The 14,290-nt window shown below is 44.1% G+C and overlaps 1 protein-coding gene and 1 non-coding gene across 2 annotated transcripts in view; both read right to left on the bottom strand.

Annotated features, from left to right (window-relative positions):
• Positions 1–592: 592 nt before the first annotated feature.
• ENDOD1 (endonuclease domain containing 1) overlaps positions 593–14,290 on the bottom strand; it is a 35,296-nt gene continuing 21,598 nt past the window's right edge. Inside the window, exon 2 of the mRNA XM_028517237.2 lies at positions 593–4,738. Coding sequence (XP_028373038.1) covers positions 3,536–4,738 — 1,203 coding nt within the window. The 3' untranslated portion in view covers positions 593–3,535. The remainder of the gene's footprint in view (positions 4,739–14,290) is intronic.
• LOC114501085 lies at positions 13,553–13,656 on the bottom strand. The gene has a single exon (XR_003684859.1). It is a non-coding gene; the product is annotated as a U6 spliceosomal RNA (small nuclear RNA).

The raw sequence follows: 14,290 nt of genomic DNA, 5'->3' as shown, positions 1-14,290 counted from the left end.
GAAATCTGAGAACCCATTTATGAAAGGCAAGCAGTACACACTATATCGCTCACAGTGTCATTCTAAAAATTGCCTGTTGTGCGGTGAGCTTAGGGGAAATGCTGAGCAAGATAGTCACATATGTGAGCCTGGCCACCCTGGAAAGGCAGCCAAGGATTACTTCCACCTCCACCCAGAGAGGGCGCTACCAAAGGCCTGGGAGGAGACAGTGCCCCTGCAGAGACTGCTCATTATTTCGGACACCGTGGGAGTTTCCTAATGAATAAGCAAATAATTGAGTGTCTCTATCATTTCCTTTGTAATTCAGATCAGTGAAGTAATATGCCTTTGGTGCTTATTGACAAAGAACATACCACAGATATTTGCTATCCCAAATAGCTTTTCAGAAAAACAACACTAAAAAGTTTCACTGATCTAACCTTCTTTATGTTTTCCCATGTAGGATTCAAAATTTAAAAAAAAAAGCCAGGTGTAAGTTGAAACTGCTTGAATGGATCAAGAAAATGGAAAAAAACTAAAATCACAGGTAATTCCCAAACCTCATTTCAACCATTAGAATTCTCCCCGTTCAGACATTTAACGAAATGGCTAATGAGCTGTCAACAGTTACTTTATTGAGTGTTGCAAGGTGCACAGCATTGTATATAGCTTGGAAATGTCAAACTGACTTGTCACACCCTCTCTAAAGGCTTCCTGAATCTCCATGGTCCTGTGGTCTTTCCCCTCCTGCGCTCCAGGGAACGGGCTGCTGGTCAGTCCCTTTGGTGGAGCACTCACCATGATGGGTCACACGTCTCAGCTGCACCATGTGGTCTCTCCACTGGAGTTCTGAAGAAGGATGGGATCCATGTGTTTATCTCTGCAACCTTGATGTTCAAGTACACACTGGACAGATGAAGGACTGAATGAATGAAGAGCGCTTCACTCTAGTTCCTTCTCCCCACTCCCTAGTCTGTGTTTAGCTGGAAGTGTTAATGCCGAGTGAGAAGCCAACATTCAGAAGGCACAATGGAAAAGGAATGTCCACAAGTGTGGCTAGTCCACACCCTAGAAAATCGGCTTTATAGTAAAAGAGTTGGCCGACTTCCCCAAGAGCCTGAGAATACAACAGAGCCACAGACAAATCTTCAAGCCAGAGATGGGATTTATCAACCCAAACTCCCACCTCAAAACCCAAAGTAGCTCATGGGCAGCAGACCAGCAGTCCAGCCACCTGCTGGCTCACCAGTGAGCCAGAGGCACAGCCCCCTGGTGGTCCAAGGCAGAGAGTCTCAGCCGCCTAAACTTAAAGATTTTTTTTTTTGCTTTATTATCCCTTCCCAGAGTTCAAAAAAGGCCACACAAGAATAAATAAATAAGACACTTAACAAAAAGCAGTGAACCAGAAGATATTTCCAAATGGCTCTCAAGAAGCAGTCTGGATGCCTGCTCCTTGCATGGTTCCAAGGGGCTCAAGCTGCCACGGGGGCCTCCCCGGGCCTTGTGGTTTGCAGATATGCACAAGTGCGAGTGCAGAGTCTGTGGGAGGCGCTATGTGTGATGTTGTGCATGGATGGCTAATAGTGTCATCACATGGACCAAGCCCAACCGATTAGTCTGTTTGATGGATGGTGGAGCAAACTCCACCTCGGTCCAGGCAGGCAGCTGACCTGAACCGCTCACACTGCAGAGCTGACATCCCAGGTGTGATGGGGCACATGCAAAAGCTCCTGGCTCCTGCTATGCCATCAGGCAGCCGTGAGATCGAAGGCAAGCCCGCCTCCCTGTGCCTCGGGTTCCTCATCGAATGAAGGTTTGGCCAGACTGTCTCTCCAGTCACTTCTAAGATTCTGTCTTTAATCTGGCAGATGCTTGACCCATCAGTGCCCTCACCCTTCCACGTACCTTCACACTGTTGAGATGGAGGAAAGCCTGACTACAGATGTTAATGCTCACAGACAGAAGTGTTGGTGAAATACTGCTTAAGATTCTTAAATTCAGTTCAGTGCTCCCTGTCATAGACCAGTGTGGCGTCAGACTCCCCAGCCTTCATCACAAACTGATCAGGATGCCCTTCTACTTAGGGGCCAATTCAATTATTTTTCTGCAAAATGTACCTCACTACATTCATGGTTCTCACCCACCAACCCAAAGTAAACAGTTGATCCACCATTCTCTCCTGTTGTCCCACCGGACCCCAGGTTTCTGCATCTGTCTTTCAGATGAATGGTGGCCTGCTCCTCCCGCCCCCACACCCGTGCTTTATAACCTCACGGTGGCTCTTTAGAACACTCAGAAAAATCCAGACCATTTTTTCTCAGCTGCAGAGAGCGGAACAAAGTCTTCCTTTTCTTATCACTTTCAGTGCCAGGTTTTAAATGACAAATGTTTGATGAAAACATTGGGGATTAGCTCTCAAATCAAATTTGCATTAATGGGAGCGTTATGTTTTCAGGCCTCCAACACCATATACAAAAAAATTGCCTAAGAGATAATTCTTAATCAAGTTTATACATATATAAACTTTCCAGATAGCTAGAATAGTTTTTGTTCTGTGGCTCCTTTCTATACATTTATACCAAAACAATTATTTAAGGACAGAAGTCAGAGTGCTTTACTGAGCTGGGCATCTGCTCAATGGATGAGAAAGACTGATCTAGTAGGTTGCAGAGTGTGAATTTTCCTATTAGCTTAACATGTAGGTCTTTGAGCTCAATCTTGTCAGCCAGAGATTTGATATATTTCAAGTGAATCCAGCTTGGCTAGGGATGTCCTGGGACTTACAGCACCCACTCAGAGCTGGGCTCTCACCCTTGCGCCCTCTTGTTTATACCCAAGAAGACTGTACTACACTGTTCAAGGGGCAACAGTCTTTGCCCTGGCATTCAAAATGTGTTATGCCATGCTTGGCATAAAATGCTTATCATTACATACAAGAAAAATGCAGCAAAATTCAACTTTGGAGACAAAGTGTCCAAAGTGTCCAAAGTAAATGTCCTTGGGAGCCATGGAAAGCTAAAGGATACAGCAGATTCCACACCCTAAGAAAGTTATTTCAACAGCGAAGCAAGTCTGAACTTCACCAAGGTCAGCTGAGTCGAGGAGAAAGAGAAGCAAAAGATAAATTGGCCAAGAATATTCATATTGGTTTTGCCTTGAGTATCAGACAGTAATAGGAGGAATAAGATTCTTTCTCATCGTCTCAAAAACCCTTTGGTTTAAAGCTGTCCTCTAATTATTCCCTTTTGTAATTTTTAATTATCACACCTGAACACCAGAATATCTCAGGTGGTCATCTGTATCAGAGAATGTAACCAGTTTAGAAGTTTGCCCATTCACATCAGATGACCTACACATAACCCTACCCTGAACATTTCTTCGGGGTCAAGTCTAAGGTATACCATCTTCCTTTGCAAAAACATACAGACATCCCCAGGAAAGGCCAAAATATAATGATAATTGATAGTGAGCAGAAACCCATCATACAAAGTATTCCAGCCTTCTCTATTTAAAAAAAAAAATCAAATGTGACTGGTCACTATTAGTGTTTTGAGTTCTATAACTCCCCAGAACTGTCAAAAGCAACCTTGTAGCCAATTCGCTGGCAAACACTGAAAGCAACCTGAAACAGGCCACCCACTGTACCAAAAGCAGTGTCAAAGAGCAGAGAGATGGTGCCACCAAGGCCCACTGCGATGTCCTTGCACACGACCGGGATGGCGCTCATGGTGTACACGGGGAAGGTGGCCACGTCCACGAGGACTCGGACCGGGATGCCCAGGATGCGGCAGACAACCTTCAGCAGACAACAAAGGATCCGGAGAAGGGCCCTGATGATTTTGACTATGACTTTGAGTACCTTCCAGGGAATGCTTGCCAACTCTTCCCCAATGGCCAAGAAGTACGAGACAGCGGCTGAACCCAGGCGGTAAAGGCAACTTTCTATGCCATTGACCACCTGCTTGGTGACACACCACAGCAAACACACAATGCTCTTCAGGATTCCCACCACAAGGTAACAAATTAACTGGAAAAGCTTGATGAATGGGGTAGCGATGAAGCCTATGAGTCTCCCCCAAAAGCTACTCCTCTCCTCAGGTGCGTCGGGAGGCAGCAGCGCAGACCTCTTGCTCCGCGTGCCGGAGAGAGGACCAGAGTTCTCCTTGGAGCGCACCAATCGCTCTTCATCCTGGACCTGGTTAACCATTTCCAGGATTTTTTTCATTTTCTCTGTGTCCTGTTCTGCTTCACCACAGTTGTTCTGGAACAACTGAGGGCTAAACGGAAGCAGTTTCTCGAGTTCTTTCACCATCACATCTTCTATGACATCATCATCCCTGGTGTACTTGACAAAGCCCATGGCCCAGCCTCCTCCAGGGACAGCACAACAGGCTGCCAGCCAAACAAACTCAGGGATGGTCACTCTGTCTTTGACTCTGCTGTCTGAGGGCACGGCACCAGTGATGATATAGAGGTCATCCCCACTGCCACACTGTGGGGTCAGGGCCTGGTCCATCAGGCTGTTGAGATTCATGTACCACCGCTCCTGGAAGGTTGGGGTCATCGGAGCTGAATTTGTGAGAGTGAACATGACTGTGTGGAAGCCACTGCCGAGGGAGAATGGGTACAGCTGTCCTCTCTGATAATCAGAATCCAGGTAATCTGTGCTCAAGGCTTGCTTGCTTCCCAGGCTGCTCACAGTGGTGATGGCGTCGGCCTCATTCATCACCTCCTGAAGGTCGCTGTTGGGGTCATCGATCTGAAAGAAGAGAGGGAGTGTTCAGATGCACCAGTGCACAGCAGAGAGGGTGCCTTTGAATCACCCTGCCAAGATTCTAACAGAAGTCCCGGTTCCACTTCCTGCACTTGGGTTTGGAAGGGCTTGGCTTTCTGGTGCACACACACTTCATTCTGATATCTCCCAGTCCTGGTGTTCGAAAGCATCTTTCGAACATGTTTCCTAGTTCACACTCTGTGCATCCTCCACCCCTGCTCTGCAGCAACCCCCCGTCGCACACATATACCATCAGGACATCCACTTTCAAACTGCTGAAGTTTTATGAATTTCACAGCCCTCCTTTGGAATATTTTTCCATGAGATTCAAACTGACTGCACAAATGAAAACAAGGGGAAAGTAGATCTCAACAGGCCCCAAAATCAGAACTACAATTCAGATGATCAGCCACCAATGTTGGCTGCAATTTAATGAACACATTCTTAATGTTTATATACTTTGGGTTATATGAAAAAATCAACTCTAATCAGAGCATCTAAATCAAGTAAGGGAAAACATACAGCTATTGTCAGTTATCAGATACTTACCAAGCTAAACTAAAATTCAAATTTCACCAATTGCTCTTTGAACTTAATCTCCTTATGACATTGGCTATTATCGACAATTACTTGTCTGTCTAGGTCAGTCTACAGGTGTCCCAATACCGTACTAGAAAACCTACTTTTGCCCCACCCTGTGTGTGTAATCTTGATTTTACTTTTTCTCTTAAATTTTAAGTCGGCAGTATGATGCATTCCTTCACTTTACCAACCTGAAAGGACAAAAGGAGAGAGCTCAGTGCCGACCTGAAACTCTGTTTTCACCCCTCAAATGAGACCGTCAATTCCCGACACCTGGGCCCTGTGTATTTCCCACAGGACCCAGCCACGGACGGACACGCCGTAGAATCTCAAAGTACGCGCTCACTTTATGCCCTGAGGTAGTCGTCACGGCAGAGCAGCATAACAGTGGTTTCACATCTTCAAAAACAAGGAAAGTTAAGTAAGCGAGGTTGTATCTGTTCTGAAATATCTGAAAGTCATTGAAAAGCGTTGTATAGTAGTTATGAAGAATTTGAAATGGTGGGGAAATGTGTGCTATAGTGTTGAAAGGAAAAGGAAGGATATAAAATTTAATAAAAACAATGTTTAAAGCCTAAAAATAGTCAAGAAAAACTCTGGAAGGAAACCCAAGAAACTGTCTGCAGTGGTTGTGTGATTCCTGGGGATGCTAGTGATTTTCCCCTCTGTTGTTTTTCTCCCTACACCTCTCCTACTGACATCAACCCATGCATTATTTATATTATGTGTTACTTTCAAAAGAAAACAAACAAAAAAGAAACAAGTTAAAATAAGTAAATTCTTAATAACTGATGTCCTAGAGTCAATGCTGCCTATAAACCCAAGGAAGTCGAAGCCATGTGAATGGAGCTGTCCCTTCTGTCCGGAGGGAAGCCCGCAGTGCGTCTCTTTACCACGGCCGCAGCAAACGGAGGCAAGCCCAAGGGAGTGACACACAGGGATAGCAAGGGCAGTGGGTGAGCAAACTCACATGAAAGCAGGATTAACTACTGAAGTCTAACGGATCCCTCTGCAGCCTCACCCTCCAGGCTGTTCCATCCCTTCCCCCAGTCTTAGAATCTGCAAGGATCCTGGATGCTCTCCACTCCCACCAGATCCCCAGAGGACAGAGATAAGCAGCTCATTCATTTTGTAAAGCTTCTGCTGCTGCTCTCCTATGGCTGAAAGATATACCGCATGGAAATATCAGCCTCATTCCTGAATCATGAGCTCAAGGTACAGTGAAGCCAAGATTGTGGAGCCCTGGGTGTAAGGTCAACGATTTCAAGGTGTGTGTGTGTCCACGGTTCCCAGGTATTGTCTGCATTTAGTGCACAACTTCTGGATCCCCTCTAGGGAAAGTCTGGTGCTGGTTTTGGAACTGGTAGCCCTGTGTCAGCACAGGCAGCATGCTGCTGTGCTTTCAGCCGAGGGGCCACCCAGGGATGAAACAGTGACTGCAGGGACACATGACAGGCCTGGAACAGGAGCAGAGAAAAGACTCTTGGATGCAGAAGGGGAAGGAGCAAAAGAGAGAAGCAAAAGGGGAGGGGTAAAAGAAGAAAAGGGGAAAGATAAAAGGGGGAAGGAAAGGAGAGAAAGAGAGAGACACAGAGAGAGAAAGGCAGTTGTGTATATGTGTGTGAAAAAGATAATATTCTTTTAGGCTGAAACGAAGCCTGTGGGTTGATTTCATCCCAAGGTTTAGAACATGGTCTCTCGGCTGCCAAGGTCAGAGGAGACTTAGCTGGTTTCTTCTGCATCCTCTTGGGCCAGTTAGGTTCAAGGGGCTTCAAATTTCTGCTATGACCGAACACCTGGCAACCAGGTTAAACCTTTTCTGCCCACACTTCATAGGTCTGAGGGAAATGGGCCAGGAAGGCACCGAGGTTGCTGGGAAGGCCAGGGCCTACTTCTACAATGGGCTCTGTGCACCTCCCCGCCTTGGGCCTCCCTGGCAAAGGAGTAACTACACTATGTGCTGTGGGTACCCAGGCAGAAGAGAACCCATCTTCCCTTCCTTTGTTCTTGCTTTTACAGAACCCCATATGCATGGTCACTATATTCTTATGATCTCCAAATGTGGCTCTATGGGTTGCTGATAAGATGGAATATAATGTTGGAAATCAAGACAGAATGCCTGCACACTGCACCTACATAGTGATGCGGTGCAGGGTTCAGGGACTAATACAGTTTAACGACTAAATAACTGTTTTCAATGTAACACTATATGGAAGGTATTTTTTGCCTTATTTTATAGATGGGGGAACTATGACACAGAGAGACGATGTAACTTTTCAAAATCACCCAATAGTTAGCAGGAACAGGATCTGAACTTAGAACAGTCTTTTTATTCCTAAAGCATATATCCTTTATTAGTAAGTCATACTTTCCCTGATCTTAATGGACAACAGAAAACTGTTACACTAGTTTTCTCTATCACAGAGTAGGAAAAAAAAATGCTGCACCATCTGTAGTCTCCTTTGCTGTGTGTGTCACAGAATAAATGAAATTCCTCAAGGTTTCAGGGAGAGAAGTGGCCATCTGAGCCCCTGGTGCTGCAGCCCCAGGCTGGAGAGAGAGCAGAAAGGAGAAGGTAAAAGGCTGCCTGCACGACTCCTCTTTGCCTTTGCCCGGGGACCATGGCAGCCGAGCCACCAGCTCCACTGTCTAACAGTGTGGCAGCACAGGTGGGGGGCAGCTGGCCAGGGCAGTGCCCAGACTACGGTTACCCTTAGGAACCAGTTAGTGGTCTGGCCCACACGTTCCTATTAGCGCCTCACTCGGCTACTCCCTTCCCCCTCTATACCAGCAGGGAGAGCAGAGAACAGCAAGCACAGGAAAAGTTCTTGGACAAAAACTGTAAAATCAGTCCCCTCACCACAACCTCCTCCATTCCCACTCCACGGAATGGAGCTAAACAGTTAGAAAGGGGACTCTCTACAGCCGCGGTTACCTTAAGACTTTCTAGTGTGCTCCTTAAGACTTTCAATGAACAAAGACTCATTTGTGTTACCTCCTGGAAGGATGGTTCACTGGAAGGATAGATACAAAGGCACAGAAACCAAGAGAAATTGAACCAATAGGCTCCTGAAGACCCAGAACTGTGTAGCTTGGCATTGCTAGAGCCAGAATGGATTCCAGGCAGCTCTAAGGGATTTTGGCACCAAAAGTCTGTGGTTGAGACTGAATCGACATTCCTGATTGCCATCATTCTGCCACATTTGACCTATTGGACTGTTTCTATCTCTCCATCTTGGCTTCCTCACCTACTTCTTTCTGCATAGCTCTTTTCTACTTCATGGCTTCCACTGACTTACGGCTCTGTTTCATCATCACTTGAGCTTGAACATGGAGCCTCCTGGCCTCCCCAGACATGGACCATACAATTAACCTGCAGTTTTAGTTACTTCTGCTAATTTCCTACTTCAAATGTTCAAGAGACAGAACCCGATGTACCCAGCTTAACTTTTCATACAGGCCATGTCAAGATGAGCCTATGGGGGATGGCCATCCTGGAGTTGCAGGCTCACCCCTGGCTGATGAGCTTGGATGGGTGCTGGGGAAAACCTCTGGTGGTCCACACAGGGCTTCCCCACAGTCAGAGACCGTGGATGTGTCAGGCATTCTAGGTTTGGCTTGTCTAGTCATAACCTTCACTCACTGCACTAAATCAGTGTGAATAACTCTAGCCAAAATTAAAAGAAGAAATAAAAAATAAATTTCCCAAGGTTTATCTAATCCAGTATTATGCTCAGACAGAAGTAACAAAGGATATCTTATAAGATGACTTGTTGATCCTCCAAAAACCCTTTATTCTCTTCTTTGAGGATCTGATTAGATATACATCAAAACCTCTCCTTCTTTCTGTGTCTTTTTCATACTTTATATCTCATTAGCTCTCTATATGGTATCCTAGATGAGTTCCTCAGATATATCTTCCACTTCACAGGCTCTCTCTTTAGCTGTGTCTAGTCCACTAGTTTTGTTGAGATTTTTCTTTTTTCACCTTGACTTTTTTTCTTTTCTAGCATTTAAATTTGGTTCTATTTTAAATTCTCTTTGATTATTTTTTCTTGTGAAATTTGTTTTTATCTTTCAATAATTTAGACAGGCTTATCTTAAAATTTCTTTAAAATTTCTCTGTTTTTTATCAGTTTATTTTAATTGCTTTCTTTTATTTTATTCGTTAATTTCAAGATGGTGGGTATATTAAGTGTTTTTCAATTTTTGCTGGTGAGCTTGTTTTCCTAAAGAGATCTGTGCTGTTTTGTTGAAAAAACAAACAAATTTAATAGGATTACTCTTGAGGTTCCCTCTGCCAGAGCCCTGAAGAGTTCACTAATTCTGAACTACTACTATCTGAGTTACTTTTCAGCTCAGGGTTTCTACAAGGAGCAATCAGGGCAAATTTGGACCCACATAAAGGACAGATGCTGGCTCTAAACTTGCTTCTGGGCGTCTGACATGGGTAGGCAGCTACTTCCTTTAACAACTTGCAGACAATGTTCTGTTGGTTTACCAGGGCTGTAGCAATTTGCCAGCTTTCAGCTTTACTGCTGGAGCCGAGTTCAAGCTGCATGTCCTGAGTAGGGTGTTGTGACCTTGACTCCTGTGCCTGCCCAGGTAAGAGTCCAGCATCATGTGGCTTCCACTCATTGCTTTGGCCATTGGTTTCTCACATGTTTCTGGCACCTGAAAATGTCTTACTTTGTTGCTGAAATATGAATGTAAGTAAATAAACATATATTTTCAGTTTTTTAAACATCATACTTCGGTGTGACTGCAGTGGGAGGAGGGAGAGTCCACATCTGGCCAGGCATTTTGTTTTCCCCACTCTCTCAGGGTTAAAAAGTTTTCCGTAAAGTATGCCTTCTTTCTTTCCTTTTATAACTCATTATATATTTACTTTGCTTAAATTTCTTTTTTTTCCTATTTGAGTAGGAAAAAAATACTGTTCTGCTTACACCAAACACTTACCGAAGTGTTTGGTGTAAGTAGAACAGTATTTTTCAACACTTTTACTGATGATGTCAAGAACATTAGAGCCTAAAAGTTTCTCACTAAAAATAGGACACAGGGACTCCCCACCCTTTACCAAATTACATCAAACAGCCTACAAACAACCCGATTCTGTTTGTTTTGTTTGTAGTTATCAATTTCTTTGCATTATCTGTTACCTACAATTTTTTGTCTATTCATTCACAGGTATTTCTGTCTTCCTGAAGTTTATTTCCATTGATTTTATTTCTACAACTTTGGATTCATTCAAGAAATTAGTTATTACATTATGAAGTCACATCACCATATCAATTATAAAACATATTAATTCCCAAGGCCCTATAACAGTTTCCTAACTGACCTCCATGGACAGAAATGCCTGGTAGGGTTCCTGCTCCTTACCGTAACACCAGTTCCTAACCTATGGCAAAGCTTTCTTCTGATCCCAAGATGACTAATGTTTTATTATCTTTTGCTAAAAATCGCCTGAAAATCTACATAAAATCACTATGACAGCTTCCCATCATCACCACGCCTATTTAACTCGACAACCCAGTATATCTTGGTAGGCTCCCACTTTCTGAAGGAACCTGAAAGTGTGTGTGTAGCTAAAACACCTAATTCGTGTACAGGGAACAGTATTAAAAGTAGTACAAGTAGTTGATATTAAAAATCTAACATATTCTTTGGTACAGTGTCATGTAAAGGGCAGATGTATTTTTCCATGCTCTCTACAGACACAGTGTAGTGATCTGGTTATTGCAATTACAGTAAATTACCGACAACACTGCTCCCTAAAGACAAAAATGCACCTGTGATGTAAGAGGTAATTTTAGATTACAGTTTCTGGGCTACACTTACCCTTTTGTATGCACCATTAATCTTACTCTTTGGTTTCCCAGCAGGATCTCTGAAGTAGGGGCAGGTACAAAGATCTCTCTATGTAATCCTCCTCCCTGCTGACTTAGTCCCCCTGGGGCTGTCAGAGTAATTTGATATTGTTCTTGTGTTTAATGGAAACTTTTTTTCTAATCACAACATGTTAAGTAGGTTTTAGAAGAATGAGCTCCCTCCTCTCCCAGCATCCTGCCCCATAAATAATCTTATAATAAATTCCTTTCAAATTTAGTACCAAGAAAAAAATAGTTTCTCTCAACAAGCTGGTCTGTTTCCTTCTCCTGGACATTAAAAGCAACTTAAACCCATGGGATTTCTTTTTTTGCTTTGGAATTAAATGAAAGGAGACTTTCAGTTTTCCTGCTAATATGCATATTAAAAAAATCAGACTAGTAGAAAATTGAAAAGCAGTACTGGAGGGAAAATATGTGGCCATTGAACAATATTTATTAATTTATAATATTTGTAAGCACATATTTTTGTGACTGGAGCTGTGGGAGGGAGTGTTAGGACAGGTTTTGATAAGAAGAACAACAACAACACTTACCAAGCCCTTTATGCCGGGTGCTATCCCGAGAACTTTACCTGTATTAAATCAGTCAGTGGCTGTGCTAAGTATTGACTCATTCAAACTCACAAAACTAGGTCCTACTATTATGATCACCTGTTGACAGGTGAAGAAACTGAGTCACATCAAGATTAAGTGACTTGTTCAAGGTCACACAGTGAGTGAGTACTGGCATCAGGGTATGAACTCAGGAAGTCCAGTCCCACAGCTGGGGTTTTTATATGCTTCATATGCCTCAAAATAGGCCTTTACCTCAAGAAACTCACTGTCTGCTTAGGAAAACAAGACATAGATGCATATGAAGTTGCCCTGGAAATCAAGAAAAAACAGTGTAATGCAGTTTATGTTAAGTGCCAAATATTAAACAGTATAAAGAGAAAGGAACAATCAGATTTCTGAGGAAGGAAGGGCACAGTGAGTGCAGTCAAGGAAGAGCTTCTTGGAGAAAACAAAAGCTGAGGTGGGATTAGAAGGATGTGCAAGACTTTGACAAATTTAGAGAAATAGAAAGGTCAATAACGCTTAACAAGACTTTACTTCTGCACAAAGGCTTGGGGGTAGAGATGAGTAACCTGTGAAAACAGGATTCCAAGTAAGGAAAAGTGAATAGTTTAATTGGAAAGGAGAGCAGGGGACCAGATTATAGGTGACCTGACATACAGGTAACTAATCCCAGAATAACTCTAACGACCACTTATTGAGTGCTCTCTGCGTTCTAGGCACCAGGGTAAGAGCTTTACCTACGGTATCTTCTTTAATCCAAACAGAATCTCTGTTACTTCCTTTTACAGCAGGAAAACTCGAGGCTCAGACAAAGAAACCTGTCAGATGTCACACTGCCAGTGAGGGTGGCTGAGGTCACAAACCACATGGTGTGACCTCGGCAGCTATAACGCACTACTGCTCCGTTCAGCCGCTGGGCACTTTCAGTGCTATGCTTCCAAATTTGGCCTTTACCTGGACACAGTGGAAGTTCCCTGATGCATCTAAGGACCAGAGTATCACTAGGAATGGGTAGTTCCAGGGAGATATACTTGCTGCACTGGGCAGGAAAGCCTGGACCACAGAGGCAGAGGAGGGAATGGAAAGGGAAGGACATGTGCAGGACTCCGGAAGGAAGCGGCTCATCTGGGAGGGTCCATGGAAACTAAAAGATGACAGCAAGGGCCCGAGCTGAGATCACAAGGAAATGAGGGACTGTGGAGGAAAAGTAAACAGGCTGACCTTTAAACAAAACTAAACTGAGCAGCAAAAATATTTTATAGCAGCTGGACATTCAGAGCTGGAGTATGGGTTCAGAAGCAAGGTGGGAACAACAGATAGGGAGTTAGCCATGGAGGCTATGAACAGCGAAGACTCAGCCTGCTCACACCCTCTCCGTGGCCCAGGCGCTGTGGCGGGAGACTCGCATGAGAGGTTCATGCTGCAGTGCATGGAGGCCCGTGGTACCCAGAATAACTGAAGTATATATGAATGAATGTTTTTATTTTGATTGCTGTAGATTTATGTTTAATATGTCCTAGGAAAATAGGACCAGCATTTCATATACATCATTTCCTGGATATTATTATTATTTAGGAAAATACTAAGTTGGCCTGCCAAGGAGTTGATTTAAAATCAGTGTAAAGGCCAATTTCTTTTTTCTTTTTTTTTATTTTAATCATTGTTCAAGTACAGTTTTCTCCCTTTTACTCCCAATCCAGCCCACGCACCCAACCCTCCCCACTTCCCTCCCATTACCATCCTCCCCCTAGTTTTTGTCCATGTGTTCTTTAAATTTGTTCCTGTAAAATTTGCGTGTCATCTTTGCACAGGGGCCACGCTAATCTTCTCTGTATTGTTCCAATTTTAGTATACGTGCTGCCGAAGCGAGCACAGGCCAATTTCAAGTAAACAGAAGTAAAGGTAGTACTAGATATGGCAAAAATTACAAAGCAGGTTTGCAAATGACTACAAACAGCACCGCTGCAGCCCACTTACTCGTCACCTAAACCGACCACGTGGGCACCGTTATCACCTGACACACAGCAAAATTAAAACTCAGATGAGTGACATGCACAAGGTCATCTGATATGTGTCAGAGCCAAAGCTCATGCCCAGCTTCCTAGACTCCAAAGCCACTCACCACGTGCCCTCAGCAGCCCACAGCTCTGGATGAGAGAGCCGCAGGGTGGCCCCTTTGGACGTCGGAGGGAGGGGACAAAGAGAAGCTGTAAGACACAGATGGAGCCCTAGGAGAATCAACTGTCTAGTGTCACATCAAAAAGAGGACAAAGCTTTGTTCAGGGAAGGATCCACAGCGCGGCACCCGCCTCAGAGAGGAAAGGGAAGATGGAGACAAAAACCAAGGCATTTCATGATTAGAGACTTCAAAAGGCAATTTCCACAGAGGGCTCAGGAAGGAGGACAGGGGGCGGCAGTGCCTGGATATGGGCAGGAGGAGGCCGCAGAAACAGACCTCTTGTCTTTAGGTGAAGGCAGGAGATAAGCAGGACCTTAGCTTGAGGAGC

This window comes from Phyllostomus discolor, chromosome 6 (genome assembly GCF_004126475.2).
Source record: "Phyllostomus discolor isolate MPI-MPIP mPhyDis1 chromosome 6, mPhyDis1.pri.v3, whole genome shotgun sequence".
In the NCBI taxonomy this organism is placed as follows: domain Eukaryota; kingdom Metazoa; phylum Chordata; class Mammalia; order Chiroptera; family Phyllostomidae; genus Phyllostomus; species Phyllostomus discolor.
This window is presented reverse-complemented; position numbering and strand designations above follow the sequence as displayed.